This window comes from Chelon labrosus, assembly GCF_963514085.1.
Source record: "Chelon labrosus genome assembly, chromosome: 6".
NCBI lineage: Eukaryota > Metazoa > Chordata > Actinopteri > Mugiliformes > Mugilidae > Chelon > Chelon labrosus.
Genome location: NC_140342.1, coordinates 20,505,980 through 20,524,771, shown reverse-complemented (window position 1 = coordinate 20,524,771; position 18,792 = coordinate 20,505,980). Strand labels below are relative to the sequence as shown.

The window sequence follows — 18,792 nt, the reverse complement described above, 5'->3', positions numbered from 1 at the left end:
GCTTTCATCTTAAACCTAACTTTTCCACATTTAGCAAACATCTACATCTCCCTTACTGGCATTGCTTTGCTTCACCCTTATATGACAAAGGAGTTGTAAGGAGAAGATGGGAAGACTTTAAATATAAATATCTGTCATGATGCACATCAACTGTAGCTCGTTGTTATAGCCTGTTCACCTGATGATGTAGGCCTGATGTTGGACATATGTATTTCATATAAGAGTTTTTTTTAAGATGCCTCACAACAAGAAGTTTCTGGATTCGAATCTGCCGGCCGACTGGGCCTTTCTGTGTGGAGTTTGCATGATCTCCCTGTTCTACATGGGTTCTCTCCGGGTACTCCGGCTTCCTCCCACCGTCCAAGGGCATGCTCATTAGGTTAATTGGTGATTTAAATTGGCAGTAGGTGTAAGTGTGAATGGTTGTCTGTCTCTCTGTGTTAGCCCTGCAATAGACTGGAGACCTGTCCATGGTGTACCCCGCCTTTCGCCCAATGACAGCTGGGATAGGATCCAGCCACCCCTCCAGAGGAGAAGCGGTTACAGAAAATGAATAAGAGTTTTTTTACCGTTTCATTAATGTACTCAATGTAGCGTACAAAATGGGACTGAAAAGAAAATAAGATGTGAAATAATATTTACATTAACGCTGAAAGCAGCATGTCACGGATCCATATGGCACATCAAACGGCAGCACTAAAAAGACTGGGTGAATACAAATCAGTCAAATTATCATTAAATTTAAAGTGAATTTCACCGTTTGAAATAATGCATGACACCTTCTAGGTATTCATGAATAAGTCGCTCACCTCGCAAGAAAAACGTGCACTCATGCAGTTTTGATATGTTATCAGAGCAGAAATCTGAGGCTAGATCAAGATTATTTTTTCCATCTTTCATTCAAAACTTTAACCTATTTATTCCCACATTCCCAAAAGCACATTACGCTGCCTGTTAGTATTTGCTTCTGTTGTAGGCGCATTTCCTCAAGGGGATCATTATTCCTTCACCGTCACTAACTGTACATCATATTGTTATCTTGAGAGCTTTAGAGAGGAGTCTGAACATTCATCAGCCAATTTGACAAATCCTAACGGCAAAAACGCTCCCCCGACTCCATTCATCAGAGCTCCTGATATCAGACAATACATTTTTTGGAGGGATTTTGTAAAGCCTTCGATATGGGTCATCCACTCAGACGCATCCTGTTTTCAATTCAGGGACGGGATTTGGGTAACCTGAGACCTTATGCAAAACTTTAGGCAAAAAGCTAATAAATAACCCCAATCATCTTGTGGAAAATGATATATAAAATTGCAACTACAGTACATGAGCGAGCAGCCTTATGGTACAATACCCCTTTTCTTTATCTCTAAGTTCTCCTCTTCTATAGACTTGCAGTAAAGCAGCAAGATAACGCATGCATTCTGTAATAAAATAAAAAAAGAAAACACAAAACTGCTTTTTTGATTATTGCACTGGCTCTTCCCCCGCTGAGCTCGGCCGTTGTACGCGCTCACGCAGCTCCTCTAAGTCATTGGGGCTTCCCATTCAAGACAGCTGTGATCTAACATGAGTGACACGCGCGGTATTCAGAGTAGTATTATCTCCAGGTGTATCCTGCGATGTTCTTTGATGTGAGGCAGCCTCCATTCTCTGCTCTGATCACAGTCATCTCAAGACAGATTAGTCGGCATCCATCACAAAGAATGTACAGAGGGAGCCTGTGAGCTACGGCGGCGGAGGCAAGAGCCGGAGAATAAGCTCCTTTACCACTGAGCGGGCGCGGTGCGGAATCGGCTGTTATATTAAGAGCGAATAAAGCGGCGCCGCGGCTATTGTTTTGCCAAATAGGAAAAGAGGGTTTACACCGTGATCACGTCAGCTCGTTTGGCGGCGATGCAAACATCTTGTCAGCTATAGACACAACTCCACCATCACCATAGAATCGATGGCATGGACGTGCAATAACCCAAGAAAAACATGCTGGAAAGGGAAAAAAGAAAAAGAAAAAGCATGAGATGGTTCGATGAGAGAGTGAGAGGATGATGCATGCACATGGAGCCAGATTGATAAGGTTAGCTCATGCTTATAATTTCAGGGTAATATCACCTTTGAAACTGGTTAGTTCTGCATAGAGCTATTGATTGCATTTCATTTCGGCATTTGCAGAGCATATAGAGAAGTGTACAAAAAGTCAAATATTCGGACTAACTCATTGAAGTTCTGTGCACAAGTGAAGCAAAGATGCACTGTGATAGGCACTTCAAAAAAATAAATAAAAAAATTTCCAGCCTTGACAAGTCAACAGGGATGAAATCATCAGAGGCAAATGAAAAATTAACACTCAGTAAAAATGCAGTAGCTTTTTTTTTTCTGGATTGATTTTCTTTTCCCTTTCACAAGACGAGCTTGGCAGCCGTACAATCATTAAGGCAGTTTAGTTCATCATTTGATAAACAAACGCCTTAAAAGTCTAGCAAGAAATCACGTCTGCGGCAACATCTCGGCGGCAGCAGGTTTGTTTTGCGGGGGAAGCGCGCCTCGCGTCTTGTCTGCTCCCCATCAGAAGTCGTGCCAATGTGACATACAGTATGATGTGCTCGTCGCGTGGAGATGCATTGGAGTGGCGTCCTCCGTTCCTCCAGCGAGAGATTACAGTTGGGCCTCTGTAATAGCTCTGGGCAGGAGGAGGATGACATGGCTCTTTGCATGCATGGGAAACAAGTGTGTGGGTGAGAAGCATGGCACTAACATTACACAAAGTGGTTACTTACAGGTAGTAAGTGTAGGAGTGATAGGTTCTTCTGCCGAGTGGGGTGGTGGTAGGATTTAAGCAGTGGAGGAGGGGAGGGGATGGAATGAAAAGGAAAGAAAAAGTAAAAATATATTAATGTTTGAAAAAAGAGTAGAAATGAACAAAATCAGATATGGTGGCATACGTGGAGGTAAACTAGTGATTGTGAGGGCAAAGGTGATCGCTTGGAGTCATGTCATGCTTCGTAAAGGGGGAGTCTCAGTACAGTAGAGTACAGTAGAAAACTAAAAAAGTTAATACTGAGCTCGCCTACGGCATGTGGCGGCGAATGGGAGGCGACCGCACCGCCGCCCGGAACCCCATTTTATCAACACATAATTTTATACACCTATAACAATTACCATATCTGACCTCCAAGGTTTGAGCCTAATGAGCGGTTTGGATGTCTAAGCACAACTCCCGATTCCCCGTTGGTGACAGTAAATTACACAGATTCAACCAATGAAGTCGTCTCCATCTCCGCTTTGATTAGGGCTAATTTGAAACAATTCCATTGCTGTGTGCTGATTTTCACACCCACCCACCGACTGCCGTGCTACACAGGCAGGGCCCCGCTGCAGGAAATGAAGAATCTTATATTACTGTCGAAAATAAACACGGGAACACGGTGATCATATTAGTGCACAGCTATGGCTTCCCACTCCGACGCGTACTACTTTATCTACTGTACCGACTTATACACGTGTCATTTACTATTAGGAGAAACTGTGCTTAATGCATGCTAAGTTCCACTGGGGAATGCATTTCTTTGTCTTTGAACATCACAATCAAGACGCTGCAGGGAACCCACTTGTGTCCACCAACAAAGTCTCTGCAAAATCTCTGACTCTGTATTATTTCAAGCCTCGCTGTGGACAAAAGAAGGTTGATATTTGCTTAGCCTCAGCTCTCCTGATTGCTGGGATATGCACAGAGGACCCCCGGCCCGTATGGGGGTCCGGGGCTAATGTAAACTTAGCCCTAAGCTATGCGGCCATCCTCTTTTTTTTTCCCCCCGTTGAGCCTCTCATCATATTTTCTTTCTTATCTTCTCCACGCCTCTCTCCATACCGCAGGACTCAAAAACATTTTTTTTCTCTCCTCTATTCCCATTCCAGTGTCAGTGGAGCGCTGCACATTTGTTTGAGGGTGCCGTGGAAACGGATTAATTTTTCATGGCACACTGTATCTCATGGCTGTAAACAGCCTTAATGGGGCGTATCAACATAATCAAATTAATTATTTACTGCGACGCCGACAATGCTACCGTTTGAGGGAGAAATATACGAAATGATAAAGCTACTTTTTTATTTTTTTGCAAGTAGGTTCAAACTCTTCCACAAATAGTGTTTCAACGAGTAAGATTAAAAAAATAAATAAATAAATAAAAAGCTTACCTTTTCTTCATGAGGAGTACCACTCCCAAGAAGATGATGACGAACAGGAGGATGCCGGCGATGACCCCTGCGATCTTCACCGTGTGGTCCGTTTGTTTCTCCGGCTCCACCGCGTCAGGTTTGTGAGTGGCTGCCCCTGAAAAACATCATGATGCATAAGGACAAATAAATAAATAAATATATAACCAAACAGGCTATGAATCAAATTATGAATCATGTTGTTATGCGTGAACCAAATATACTCCTACAGTGCGAAACGGCCATAAATATCGAAACACATTCAATGTCTGAGAGCAACGCTTATTCTAAAAAGTAAGTAAATCTGTATTGTGCAGGAGACTCCACCTTTGGCTCTGTCTTTAGTGGACGTCAGCAGCTGCACAGCGAGAGATAAGTGCGTACCATCTTTACCCTTGGTTAATCACATTTGGGCCAAGTGGTTTGCAGAAAAAATGTAGAATGCAGGGCGGGAATGATAATACCCAGGAAGATAAAAAATTGGTCTGAAATAACCAAAACATTAAATATAAGGCCCCGGAATGAGAGGCACAAAGAGAATAAGGGGAGGAGGGCCGGGTGGACGGGGCGGGGGAGCCGCTTGTTTTAACAGCATCTGCTCCTTGAGAAGTGATAAGAAGCACTCAAGAGGAAGACAACGCTGCCGGAATCACAACTGTCCACCTGAACAACATCATTACTCCTTGTCACCGCGGGTAAATTTAGAATGATAAATTGTTATGTCAGACAAATCTTTTAGAGCGAGCATTGCCATTTTCTCTCCCTATCAAAAAGGTAAATAGCCATCCCGGGCTGCTGGTGACATATTGTTCTTGCTCCGGCGTGACGTTATCAACAGCCATCGGATCGGCCGCCTTTATTTAAAAATATTCTTGCAAGGCGGAGCCGTGGAGGATTTCCAGACCGGTGACATCATTACGTCTGGATTGATTGAGCCGATTTAGTCCCAATATATTGTTACGGGCTAATCTTACAGAAACGCTGTCAGTGTCAAATTCCCCAGTTGAGCTGCGAGGGCTGCACGTACACCGGCATCCAGTCGGCGTTCTCCTGCTCTATCCCGAGAGAACTTGAGGATTTACAAGCGAGGAGGAGACCGAGAAGAACAGTCACACTTCAGCGTCCTTTTTGTGTGTTTACAGTTGTCAGAGCCGCAACAAGCAACTCCAATCCTCACTTAATCTCCCAGAAATAATGAGAAATATTCATGAAAGGGGATTAACTCCTGTCAGAAATCTCTAACATTGACACATCAAATGACGAACGCACCTCAAACCGTCTTTCATGTCCAGTAATTCCGAGAAGATGAAGGTAGAAGACAATGCCGCCTAAGTCTTTGATTAAATCGTAATGATTCTTATGCAAGTAGCAGGACAATACACAAAAATCGCACACATGCAACATTCTACTTGTTTGTGTTGTTGTTGTTTTTTCTCCCCCCTGGAATCGTGAGTATGGCCGCCACATTAAACACAAAGTTGGAGATGGTCAGAGAATGTGCAGAAAGCTACGGGTCTGACCTGTTAGTTGGTTGTCACCGGCCGCTGGGGCGATGCGGATGTAGGGGGTTGTGAGCTGAGTCACGAGTATGGCGGCTGAGTAAAGTCAGTGGATCCAGGATGGCATGCAGAATAAAGAGACAAAGAGAGAGAGAGAGAGAGAGAGAGAGGCCACACTGAAGCTGAAAACAGCCATACCAACAGTTCACTCCATCATGCAACACTGAGGCAGAGAAAGACACTCGATACAGTATTAGAGAGGATTTTACAGTTTGTTCCACTTAGTTAGAAACAGCAGTCGTTTCACACACGTTAATATATTTGATTCTAATGGAGCAACGCACTCAAATGTATTCCTTCAGGTGATATCTGACTTTAGCCTATCGAGCCATGTAGATGGAGACATCTGGAACGCCGCAAGAAATCCATAGCGGGGCCGCATGCAAACCACACAATGTACGAGACTGTCAGGGCATGTGACAGGACCTCCCACGGCCCAGAACGGAGTGTGACTACAGCTCCCTCTGGCCTTATCAATTCTGCTCCCAGATCAATGGCGCTTAGACTTCATCACCCTTAATGTGTGGAGCAGAACGTCCAGGCAGCATAGCTAAGTACCTGCAGACCTCAGTGGGCACACAGGCTGCCTCCAAGTCATGGAAAAACACATGTTCTCGATCAATATATTGGCCAAATTCCTGGGAAAGCTGCGGCTTTTCAGATACCCAAACTTTAGCTAACTTACAGTGAGATTTAAAGGGGAATTACCGTTTTTTACAACCTGGACCTTATTTCTGGCATAAAATACGATCGTTTACTCACCCATATAACTTTAGTGTCATTTGGAGTCCTTTGGAAGATATTTAGATCCAGCAGAGCGCTGCGTATATCCATATAGTGGGAGTGAATGGGGCACCGAAACGCAGCATCTGAATAACGCATTTTCTGCTGCGAAACTTGTTAATTTCACCAATGTTTTGTTATGATACACTAGTTCCTTGTTGAGTCCGGAGTTATCATCATCCAGGGTCTGTAGATTGACCTACTAAACTCTGATCTGGATGATGTCATCTCTGAGCGCCGCGCGCACCCGCAACGGTCAATTTGTTTACCTGTAATTTGCTACTGCTAGTTTTTTGCCACATGGCTGAATATTTTTCACGTTCTGAGGTTGTGGACGACGACTTTGTTTATGATGGACGTCCTTACCATTTTGAGCCAGAGTATGCGGATGAGGAGCTCGTTGAAAGGAGGATGCGGAGGCAGAGAGAGGAACAGCTAGCCAAAGAACAACAAACCTCTGCACGTCCGTGAATAGATAACAGGTAACTCCAGACTCAACGGGGAATAGCACTAGTGTAGCATAACAAAATATTGGTGAAATGAACGAGTTTCATGGCAGAAAATGCGTTATTTAGAGGATACGTTTCGGTGCCCCAGTCACTTCCACTATATGAATATACGTGGCGCTCTGCTGGAGCTAAATATCGTCCAAACGACTCCAAATGACACAGAAAGTTATATGAGTTAGTAAACGATCGTATTTTATGCCAGAAATAAGGTCCAGGTTGTAAAAAATGGTAATTCCCCTTTAACGGAGAATGACTCTTAAGATGTGATTGTAAGATTATATCCTTTAAATACGTGTTAATTTTGTTAGTTTTTCCAGATGCATGTGATGTTAGGAACTACATGAGGCACATGAACACCTTTATCCACACAATCTGATCTCGTTCCTACCTTTGGTGGCAACTCGAACGCAGTCGATTTTGGTCTCCTGCACAAACAGATATATAAAAGCAGGAAAAGAAAAAGGAAAGAAAAGAAAGAAAGAGGATCGAAGGTTATTACGAAGCACACACACACACAAAGTCACATTCCACTCGGCAACACCTATCTAAGAATCCATGGTCGCAACAAAACAGCGCGGCCAGTTCCATGCCGTCCCCTATCATCTGTTGGGCTCAATGACTGTGACACAAAATGCAGTTAAGCGAGAGGGCCCACAGCACAGATTAGTGGTGCTGAGCTGCTGATTTGTCAGCCAACAGCGATCTGTCGGCAGCTTGCGGCTCAAGGTGGTCAGCCACTGTGGAGAAACCAGAGCCCTGTGACAAGCGACACCGAACCAGCGTGCGGGGCTCCAAAATGACACGTCGGGGAGACTTTCTGAATATGTAATGGAGTTTCAGCCTTCAACAATGTAGGAAAAAAACAAAAAATAAATAACACACTGTTGGCACAGAAATCTGTTGTCAACAATAGTCTGTCGAACAGGAAAAAGGACACGGACGGGAACAGGGAGGCAATGAGTAATACAACACAAAAGACACGAGTGCCGTGTCCCCGTGTTCGCCAAAGCCAAGCTGTCCAATGAGCAATGAGCACACATGGGAGAGGCAACATTCAGAGACCACGAGAGGCATAATGAAGAGGAGGGGGAAAAAACATCAATGTTCTCGTGATCCCGGGTGCATGCGCGTTCCCATTACTGCAGCTTTTAAGCTGTCAGATGGCCCTTTTGAATAAAGGCAACATTATGAGAAGTCATATTCAATTTTTTATTTGAACAGAAGGCTAAAAGAATTCTAGGTATGGATGCCACACACCTTCTCTAAGTGCTAATTTTGTTTAAAAAGGCCCAAACAAATCATACCGCAATCATTAGACATTAATTAAGGCCCGCAGGACCATCTATTAACAGTGAAGGGCTGATAAAAGAGAGTGCATTTGGCTGCAGTGAATCAAAACATTGAATGTAAAAAAGAAAAAAAAAATAATGTCAGAAATGTCTCCATCACCGAGACAGAGCTCTGTGCTGTGTCAACACACGCTCTTTTTATTTTGTTCGTTCAAAGAAGAGCACCATCGGCCGATTAATCACTGGCTCGCCCGGGAAGGTTTCACGCCGCCAATGCTTTACTCTGAAGAACAAACTTGCTAATTGGATTCAGACCCGGCCTCACGTGTTATTTGTGTTGCCTCCTTAAAGACGTGCCGGCGTTTCTTAAGGAGGCTGCGCACGGTCATTCTCATTCAGGACCACAATCGGCAGGGCTCTTGAAGTCGCCATTGAGCGTGTCTGCTGCGGCTCCGTGGAGGGAGGGCCCTGCCAAGTGCCGCTTGGTGACAGAGGCTGCGACCTGTGCGATTGGTAACCCTACCGTTGCTCCCTGCCTCCCGCACTTAGCTGCCGCTGGGACGAGCGCCTCCGTTAAACGCCGTTGATCAAAGGCCTGTCTGGCATTTCCATCGGAAGAGGCAGGAGAACAGGGCCACGGTAATGGAGCCTGACCCTGCTGCAGCCGGTTACGACTGCAGACATTGCTGTTGGTACGCCCATTAGTGTACTGCTAGATCAATGGGAGGCTGCATGACATTGCTCACATTGCTGCACGCGTGGGTCTGCCTCTATGAGCATTTCCGGAAAAGTCAGGGAGTTGTGTACTTTGAGTCCCCTATTCAGCAAATCTGTATTTAGCATCATTTCATGCACACATTATTGTGGAGATGTGCAAAGGAAACGCACAAATTAAGTGTGGAATCTGAGAAAAACATGTTTACAACTTAGATTCGGGCTTCAAATCTTAGGTACTAGTTTTATTTTCACTGCCTGTAGTTGATTAAATTAACACAAATGAGTCGTCTTCTCACTTATGCTAATCTAATTATCTCGTTGCCGAGATGAGACTATGAACTGTGCATTTGCAACAATCGCACAAGCGGGAAGACGTTGCAATTAGTGTTCTTGTCTTGTGTTTGTCTTTTCTTTTTTGATATTTAATGTTGGGTTATACTATAGGAAGTCGTGGAAGACGTACTCAGATCATGTCTTCAAGTCGGTGTGGATTTAGTGTAACTCTACCGGGCACGAATAAAAACAAGAAACGAATAAAGCGGAAAACTGACAAACACCCACCCCGTTGGCAGTGCTGACAGCCTGGTAATAGATACTGTAGCTCTTCTGCGGCAGTAGAGGGGCGTTCCAGTAACCGTTGTAGGTCTTGTTGTCGCCCACAGTGAAGGGCTGGGGCGAGTGGATGCCGCCGGCGGGGAACTGAGCAGTGAAGTAGTACTGCGAATTCAGGAGCGTGGCGTTCTGGAAGTGAATGGGAACCGGGTAGCAGCGCAGGATTTCTGCCGTGCCCCGCGCTCTGCGTGGACGTTCCTCCTCCACCACCACCTGGTACGCGCTGCAAACACAGAACACAAACAGAATAAACGGAGTCCAACGGGACAAGCGGGCACTTGTGGGGGAGTGGGTGGGGGGGATACTGGCAATGCAGGCAGTTTCTGTGTTTCGCCAGTGAAAAATGGCCGCTTTATGAATGGCACTGGGATGCACGTGGAAAAGCTCCAAATGGAAGAGTAAACCAAGTCTCTAGAAATTAGTCTTCATTTAGACACGACACAGATTTGATCTCATTATTAAAAGTGAGTTTTTAAAGTAGTACTTGCACGGTATTTCTATACTGTTACATTTTAAATCATCTCCACTTAGACCAACTACAAAATTTAAATCTACCTTGCACAGCAATAAGCAATGAATACTGAATAATACAGTAATACTACACTAACAGAAGCGTAACAGCTACTTGCACTTTAATACTTCAATGATTTCACAATGAATGCATAACCTTTTTTATTCTTTCTTGTAACTGTGCATCGTGCTATCGCTGCTCTGACTTCAGCAGATGATCTGAAGGCTTCTTCCATCATCCATGCAAGCACCTAACAATTCCCCCGGATAGGCGTCGGATCAAAAGGAACATGCCTACAAAGGTTTTTCATTCTCGTTGTTGTTTTCATCTGTTGTTTGTCGTTTCTCATTGCTCAGTCGTGTTGCGCTAAATCGAGGCGCGATGACTAAATGACTCGGGTCTGTCAAAGTGGCTCATAATGTAAATTGTGAACCGAGCGTGAGGTGACGAGGTGTCAGCTGCTCAAGGGCGCATTAACACACCCGCAGTAATTACAGAAAAATAATATTGTTATAAAGTCGTGAGTCACACTTTAACTTTTTATAAACAGAGAGTCGTCGTTCTTTAAATATTAATATGCACGCGGCAACTTGACATTAAAAAAAGGCTTTAGGTTAAAACCCCTAAAGCAGGTACAGCGTTATTGTCTTCATCAGTTACAGAGAGGAACAAAACATTTTTATTAAATTTGAGATTTATTGCGAGCCAGACTTGGAGTTTCTTGGTGCAGTGGATGTTCTGTGGAAGGGGAGCGGTGGTTCAGATTTCCACATTACAAGAGTTCTTACCCTTGGAGCCTCATAGCCTTTGGCGCTTGGTATTTTGCCCGAGGAAAGGAAGCCGGTTCTATTCATACCGGCTCTGTCATTAAGTCGTAGCACAGGCGCCGCATCATCGCCATCATCACACCGTGAAGGAGCCGTGCTGGGGGAGCTGGCGTTTGTTTTCATGTCCGCAGATTGATTTGGGTCATAAACGGCTAATATGGGTCTACGCCGAATAACAAACATGCACTTATTGTGGCTATAACTTATGAAGTTCTATCTTAAAATAATAGTTTATATGACTGACAGCAGATGTAATATTTAACACTGCCTCGCCCCATTGTAGTTCACATCAGACCTACAGTGTTTTGGCTGAGGCTTCCGCGCAGCCTAATCACTGAATTCTCTGCCGCGCTCTCCAGCTACTTAAGTGGCTCCAGTGTACCGGCTCCACCTGCCCTTTGACCTCTGCTCTCAATAGGGGACAGTAATTAAAGGCTGATTTCTCTTGCAGACTCTCAGCAGGATTAAATATTTCATCACCTCCCAACCCAGTGCTAAATAGGAGAGCTCCAAGGGATTGGGACACACCCACCGAGTGCAAAGGGGGATTTTCTAATGACACTGCAAGCACCTTATGATAAACTATAGGGTTAAAGAGCACATGCTGTACACACAAGGGGATACTTAATCATCCAGTACCAACCGCGGGGAACAATTGATCATCTCTAGGGCTGTTTGCACTGCGACTGCACAGCTTAAGAGTGTAGCCACTACAGTGAAGATGTTTTGACAAAGATGTTTTTTTTTTTTTTCCTGTTTGTTGTTGTAATAATGTGGGTAGAGGGAAAATGTTCAGGGTCACTGGAGCTCTATATCCTTTAGCAAACTGTTTTTTTTTCTGGATAGAGATGCATAAATGCATACAGAATGCTTTGTGATCATAACATCGTCTGATTCATGGCCTGTATACAGATGTAGGCTATATATAACTGCTCCTCAAAAGTGAAGCAAAAGCAAGTAGAGCTCCCCCTGGTGGCTGGCTGCAGTATAGGTCATAAGCTCCACCCCCTCCATGTTAGTGGATGGGACTTGGGCCGAACTAAAACACTAAAGTACACGCCAATTTCTTTTCAAGGATGGTTGATAGGATGGATTCTTCTAAGTTTTGTTTTAGTTATTAAGAAACAGGATGTGACATCGTGATGGGCTGTGAGAGTTGGACAAACCATAAAAAAATAAATAACTATAGTGTATAATCCAACATTTCTTTCATTTCATGTAACCGGTGGAGGTTGGAGCGGAGCGCAGCATTAATCAAATGAAAACGAGAGCGAGTCTGGCACGGCCACTCTCAGACCGCACTGCGCAGACTCTGGCTCCAAACTCGCAAGACGGCACCGCCCATATCCTCGGGAAACCGGCTCGGCCAATTCAATAAAGTGGGGACGCGTGGTCCATATTTATATACAGCCTACGGTCTGATCACGGGAGGAGTTTCAGGAGCTGGTGTAATTGCAATCCACAAAACACTACTTCATTCTCTAAAAAGGCCGCACAGCAAGCTGACTACACCTTATGCCACCTCTTCCTGCCAGCTCAAGAGACCCCAGCAACAGTCTTCCTCTGCAAAAAAGTGATTTAAAAATGAATGCCTTCCATTGCGCCGCTTCTCTCGACTTCAGAATACTCAGTCGAACTCAATTCCACATTTAAATCCAGCAACAGCGCAGATAATATCAAGGCAGAGAGAGAGAGGGGTTACTAATAGCAGGTATGAATGGATGGCACAGACACACAGGCTCTTAGTAACCCCAAAACTGAGTATCCTTGAGATACAACAAACATATTGAATGCATTTCCTTCCGCGTTTGCAGACATTTCTAAAACCGCATTGTGCATGGTTTAACTCAATGTTTTTCAGCGGTCTTCTCTTTTCAGTGTTTCTGCAGGAGTGTTGCTCCCACCAACAATCAGTGGAATGACTTGGATGTGTTTTGCATTTTCCTGCATGGTCCTATTTGCTTAAGGGTATATATATAATAGAAAAAAACATTTGAAAACAATTTTCTATGTGGACAGTAGTGGTGATAGAATAGTACATTTCAATTAAATAATATTTTATTTCAAAGCTACAATTGAGGAAAGATAGTGGTTAAGACAAAGATCAGCTTTGCAGAACTGGAGCATGCCAGGTCATTGTAGGCATTCATTCATCCATCCATTCATTCATTTATGAGCATACATCTCACTTAGTATACTTCTGTGATAGTACCGTGCCATGGCTCTTTTGGAAATGGAACACTAGTTCCCAATCATGCTTGGTTATTCTCCGTGGCAGCTGTAAACAGACTCTTTGTCACTCAGCGACTCAATAGATTTAACAGGTAGATGCGCGGTGCATACTAACGTGAGCGTCTATAAGACTCAGTCAGTCTCCCCCTCGAGCTAAGTGGCCGGCTCGGAGACAATGTCATCTCTGTCAGAGGCACAGAGGGCTGCAGTTTTGATCTGGCTGAACACAAGGCTCGGAACGGAGAGGAAATGGAAAGAGCCGTTAACCTTTTCAGTTGCTGAATAATGAACGTCAGGCCCTGTCCCGTGTCACTGCTCATATCTTTTGTGCTCTATTTTTGAGTCTTATCCCGGTAACTTACGTCTTATAATGTGATTTTTGTTTTTTTGAATGGAGTTCTTTTTTATTCATTTAAGAAAATAAGTTGTTTAGGGTCACAGTACACTCCTAAAATGATTCTAATCCATTTGTATCTCACTATAATATGAATATATACATATAATAACATGTTTCATTTATTTTTTTTGCTCTTATTTGTTAGGCAAGAGTATCGATGCTATTGCTAAAGGCTTAAATCACTCACTTCTCCCTATACACAGCGTTAAGTACTGCTTGTGCCCATGTAGAGAAGTGGTTAAGCTAATCAAAGGTACACCAAAGCGTCAAAAATATTTTCAAGACACGTTAAATTAGTTAGGGCACCCCCTACAGTCTGGGAGTGGAATTCACTTTCATACCACTGTTAAAAGATGTTTACTTAGAAGCTAAGCCTCTGTCCTAATGGGCCAACTTGGCTTATGATCAAAAACTAGCCAGTTTTCGGTAACACAGCCAAACATCAAGCAAGTGCAAGAAGGCCAGCTCTGCGTCTGTGTTTCATCTTTTAATTACACAAACCTCTCAACATCCACTAACAGCCAGTCCAAGATCTAACTTTTTCCTCTTCTTCGCTTCCTCCACAAACATCCTCCTCTTTGGTCTCGCCTCCTCTGCTGCGATGGTGAATACCAACGGTAACAGTGCAGCGCTTAACTGCACTGCACACCTCTCACAGGTGATTGTACCCAATCAACCCTGTGTCGGCGCAGGAAGTCAAAGCACAGAGTGGGAATAAAATGATTTTGGAGCGTATTTTAAGGTGATATAGTTGAATAATGTTTCTAATATTAATGTATTTTTTAACATTTAACACATTTCTGAGATGCTTCTATGATAACTTTCCCCACTGAGGGATCAGTAAAGATTTCTTATATTCCTTATAATCCTGATAATAGTGTGTGCTATGCAGGTTTGTGTTATTTTACCATTATAGCAATAAGTAATGGTCTTATGGTTAAGCAACACTTGTTGTAGCTGGAACAAATTTTACAGCAATTTATAAATGTTTGGCTATTAGTCATATTTTATAATATGTTATGTGATTTGTTGTTAATAGACAAGTGATAATAAGATGTCAGTGTTAGCTACTAGTCCTGGTAACAGCCATCACAAACACATAGGTCACAGATTCGAAGAACGCCTCTACAAAAGAAATATATTATTGTGCTTAATTCCAAAATTGCCGAAATCCTCATCCTCTCTCGCTGAGCAGGAGATGGAAAACAAGGCGAGCAGAAGAATGGCATAAGCTGTTAAAAGTGGTGGTCTGCCAGAGGGGCCGGCAGGGTGGACCTGTATTCCTGCAGCAGCGCTGCAACCTGAGCTGACACCAATTAGGCCTCCTCCAGCCTTGCTGCCCGATAGATTTCAGCTCTGCCGCCATGTGACGCCAACCAATTATGGCGGATTGACTCGGAATCGACTGGATTGTGACCTGAAACTCAGATTTATTTTTCATGTGGGCTGATAGAGGGAGAACTCGGGGCTGTTTGAGCTGATGAGGGAAAGGGTACGGGGAGCATTTCAATCACTGTCTCCCTCGCTCTCCAATGCTAATCGGCTGGCTCTGTATGCCTGGGTGTCTGATTTAAGAGTGGTTGTAAGTAACACCTCTTCTCCTGACCCAGCATCTTTCCTCCCTGCTTCTGTCTTCCCACTCTTTATTTTTCCCTGGTGACTATGAAGCTATAAAGCAAACAAATTAGAAGGTGCCATAGATTACATTTGCCGTTAAATTGCGAAAAAAAGCACAGAGTTGTGTCACGTTTAGGCACAGCTATTAGCATTTGCTACGCCGTGATCAAAGAAAGTTAGTGCTTATTTTAGGACTGTAGAAAATCACTTAACTGATTTCAGGCCACGGTTAAGTAAAGAAAATCTGATGCTACAGGGTAGAAACCGCACTGGTGCTCACTTTCTTTAATATGCTGCTGATGTATTTTAAAGGTTTTTCTGTTTATGCACATGTGCGCGAGCTTGCTCAAGGCAAAGGTTACGGCAGAAGGAGTTGATATATAGTGCTGTGAACGATAAGGAAAGCATCTCAAATCATTTATTTCTGCAGATGCATGTAAACATTTATTTTGCCGTTACGGAGTGAGGAGGCGTATTCTGGCCCTGACGAGGGGCCATTGCAAACATTAGTTTAACGCGACATGACTGATAGACAGTTCGCTAATCCTCTTAAAGAAACAGTGTCCCCTCTGGTAAAAATTGTTCCCGGCTACGCGTGTCGTCCCCAGAGATTAGAGGCAAATTCCGAGTTGGAAATGTTATACCGATTAGCAATTACACAAATGAAAAACTGACTGCTTCCCTCAGCGGTGACGACGTCTGCCCAGATCCATCTAAAATATGATTCGACTTCAGCATGACTGCGGGACGCTCAAGTGAAACGGACATTTGTCGTCCGTCATGTCTAGCTTTCTTCTCTGAGCCGGCGCTATCGTGTGATCTACTGGCGTGCTCCCCTTCCTGTGTCACGGCAAAACATCTGCTGTTGGAAACGCAAATGTCTGGAGCTCTATTACCTCCTAAACCCAATCAGCGTGCAAGATTGCGTTATCAAATCAGGCTTCATGCCGCTCTGCTCTGTAGTGCTGCGGATCAGACCTCTCCCTTGTCAAATCCCTATTTCGTAGGAGCTTTAAAACTGATTTCATAAAGTGTTCAATTTTAAAATGAGCTGCCCACCACTCGAGAAATGTGACGGCTACTCTTGCAACATGAGTAGTGGCGCAAAATTAAGTCCGAGTGAAGTGTGGTGTGAAACCGTGCGAAAAGTCCTTGGTTAACAAAAAGCAAACTCTTCAATAGACCGCCGGGAATAGCAATGTTTCTGCGTTCAAGGACTCCTTCCAGTACTCCAGATCCTTAAGATGTAAGAAAAATCATTCTTTTTTTACTTAACTTAGAATGTCACTAAGTCATGTATTTCAACAATGTCACAAAAAAAGAAATTAGTGATGTTATTTCCTGGGCTTGGGAAACTCAGACGGCTTTGTCCAGACGGCAGATCCCAACGGACTGCCTACCTCGACTCTCGACTCTGAATGGAAGCTACTTTACAGTCGCCGCAAATTTTTTTCAAAGGCATCGCGTGTCACTCGAGGTGGGGGTGGAAAACACCTTCAAAAAGCCTGCCAGTACCTCGTCTTGGACCTGCATCATAATCTCCCCCGTTTGCTGCCCTCCGCCACCCCGTTTCTTTTGCAATTCATATTTTTTTCGAGACACCGAACGCATACATGAAGGCGGCGCGCTGGCCTTTACGTCCGCCGAGATTTGAGAGAAGTGAGAAGGTGAGAAAAGAAATGTGCACCTGAAAACCTCCAAAGTTTAGACGTGGCGAGTCTTCGCTGTGATCAAAGGATGCCTCAATTAGTTCTGAACTGTAGTTGTGCCATGAGCTGACCTCCGCCGGTGAATTATTTTAACGGATTATCCAGAGACTCGTTAAACATATATGCTCCTTTACAACTAAATATCAATTTTCTTAGTGTTTTAACAAGTGCAGGGTATGTCCCCATCTAGAAAAACCATCACGTTTAGGTTCATGCCTTAAAGAATCGTCTCAAATCAATCAAACAGAACGAGGGCGTCAAACTAAATCTCCAAAATCAAAGCTATTTCATCTTTCCTGAGCCGCGCGTGGCACCCAACGAAAACAAAAGAGGAGCCCAGCATTGTAATGAGTGAAATCTCCAATTCGCAGCACTCTGCTGATTATAATTAGGGGTTCGTAATTACTCCGCGCAAAGAATGGCAGCCCGCGTAAGGCCTTCTGAATTGTACCTGTGAGGAAATTAAAAAACGATCACTCTGTCTTTCTTGCTCGGGCCTCTCCGTTCGGCGCCGGGGCATTAATCTGGGCAGCTGCGCATACAGTAAACATGAGCTGACAAGCCTGACTAAAGATCTCCAGGCTGTAATCTTTACAGGAATCAGATGAGTTGATAGTGTAAAATTGAGTTTTACAGCGAGCCCGAGTGCTTATCACTCCTCATATGAAGGAGGCTCTCGGGGTTCTGGTGGCTGCGAGCACAAGATGTCACAAGAACGCAAACACAACTTGTAAAACTGACCTGTTTCAAACATCAGAATAGTCAATTCCTCATGCATGATGATTGTAACTCCGACTGTAGGCCTAGAAAGTGTGTAGAAAGGCATGTGCATCCATTGAAAGCTATCCAAACCAAACAACAGGAGCTGCAGGTGGTGTCCTTATGGATCCCGCTCTGGCTTCACATTGCCAATGGTGTTTGATGGAGCACCTTGTGTACGCACCTTACTTGGATTGTTGGACCAATGTTTCATTACTCCCAACAGGATGGCACAGAGTAAAGGCTCAACATACTCATCTGTTCAATATTAAGCTACATCAACCAGCTAGCCCTTCTAAAGCTAACTAATTGCCTTTAAACTGAGCCAGGCTAACTGATTCTCCCTGACACCAAAGGTAAGCTAACGCGGACTCGGCATTTAAACAGCTGCACAAATAATAGCTAAAAAAAAAAAAATGCAGCATCAAGCCGACAAAATTCCTACGTTCCCCTCAGAACACATGCGGTAGCTCAGGGTGGGCAGTCTGCTACATAAAAGACATGGAAAAGGGAAGAGGTCCTGAAGCTAGCCTTGGCTTCACCGCGCTTTGTTCTCATCTTCAAAGGCTACGCTGCTCGTTCACAGGATCAGAATCCACAAACAAATAAAGATCAGATACGTACAGTGAGGTGCTGAATTCCCCGGCAACTTTCCTTCGCGGTGGGGTATCGGTACACACAAGCTCTTTGATAATTTTATGTTTTTTTTTTTTGTGTTTAATATGCTGTTTACACTCTGCGCTGTGTTCATGGGTAAAAGCGTACCTGACAGGTGCACCTCTGCTCTGGGCCGGTTTAAGCAGCACAGTGACGGTGCTGTCCGTCTGGTTCAGAGACGTCTCCTGGTCGTACGCCGGCATCGAGGGAGCTATCGAGAAAGTCAAGTAGGTTTTTAAAACAATACAGGATTTGGTCATTCCTTACTTATGTATAAAGTCACATCATTTTATTATTATATACAGCAGTAACAGAGGTAAAAAATGATCTGGTGCCAAAAGTATACACAGTATCTGACTGAAAATAGAGCACATATACTAAAGATGAAATTGCCAGCCGGTT

The 18,792-nt window shown here is 44.0% G+C and overlaps 1 protein-coding gene across 3 annotated transcripts in view; it reads right to left on the bottom strand.

The window, feature by feature from the left end:
- LOC311489505 (receptor-type tyrosine-protein phosphatase mu) overlaps positions 1–18,792 on the bottom strand; it is a 155,241-nt gene that overhangs the window by 48,788 nt on the left and 87,661 nt on the right. For all 3 annotated transcript variants that reach the window (XM_084546618.1, XM_084546617.1, XM_084546619.1), the window contains exons 11-16: positions 18,499–18,601; positions 9,631–9,904; positions 7,452–7,488; positions 5,733–5,807; positions 4,195–4,330; positions 2,778–2,807 (exon numbers count right to left, since the gene is read on the bottom strand). In XM_084546618.1, the coding sequence (XP_084402744.1) occupies positions 2,778–2,807; positions 4,195–4,330; positions 5,733–5,807; positions 7,452–7,488; positions 9,631–9,904; positions 18,499–18,601 (655 nt within the window). The remainder of the gene's footprint in view (positions 1–2,777; positions 2,808–4,194; positions 4,331–5,732; positions 5,808–7,451; positions 7,489–9,630; positions 9,905–18,498; positions 18,602–18,792) is intronic.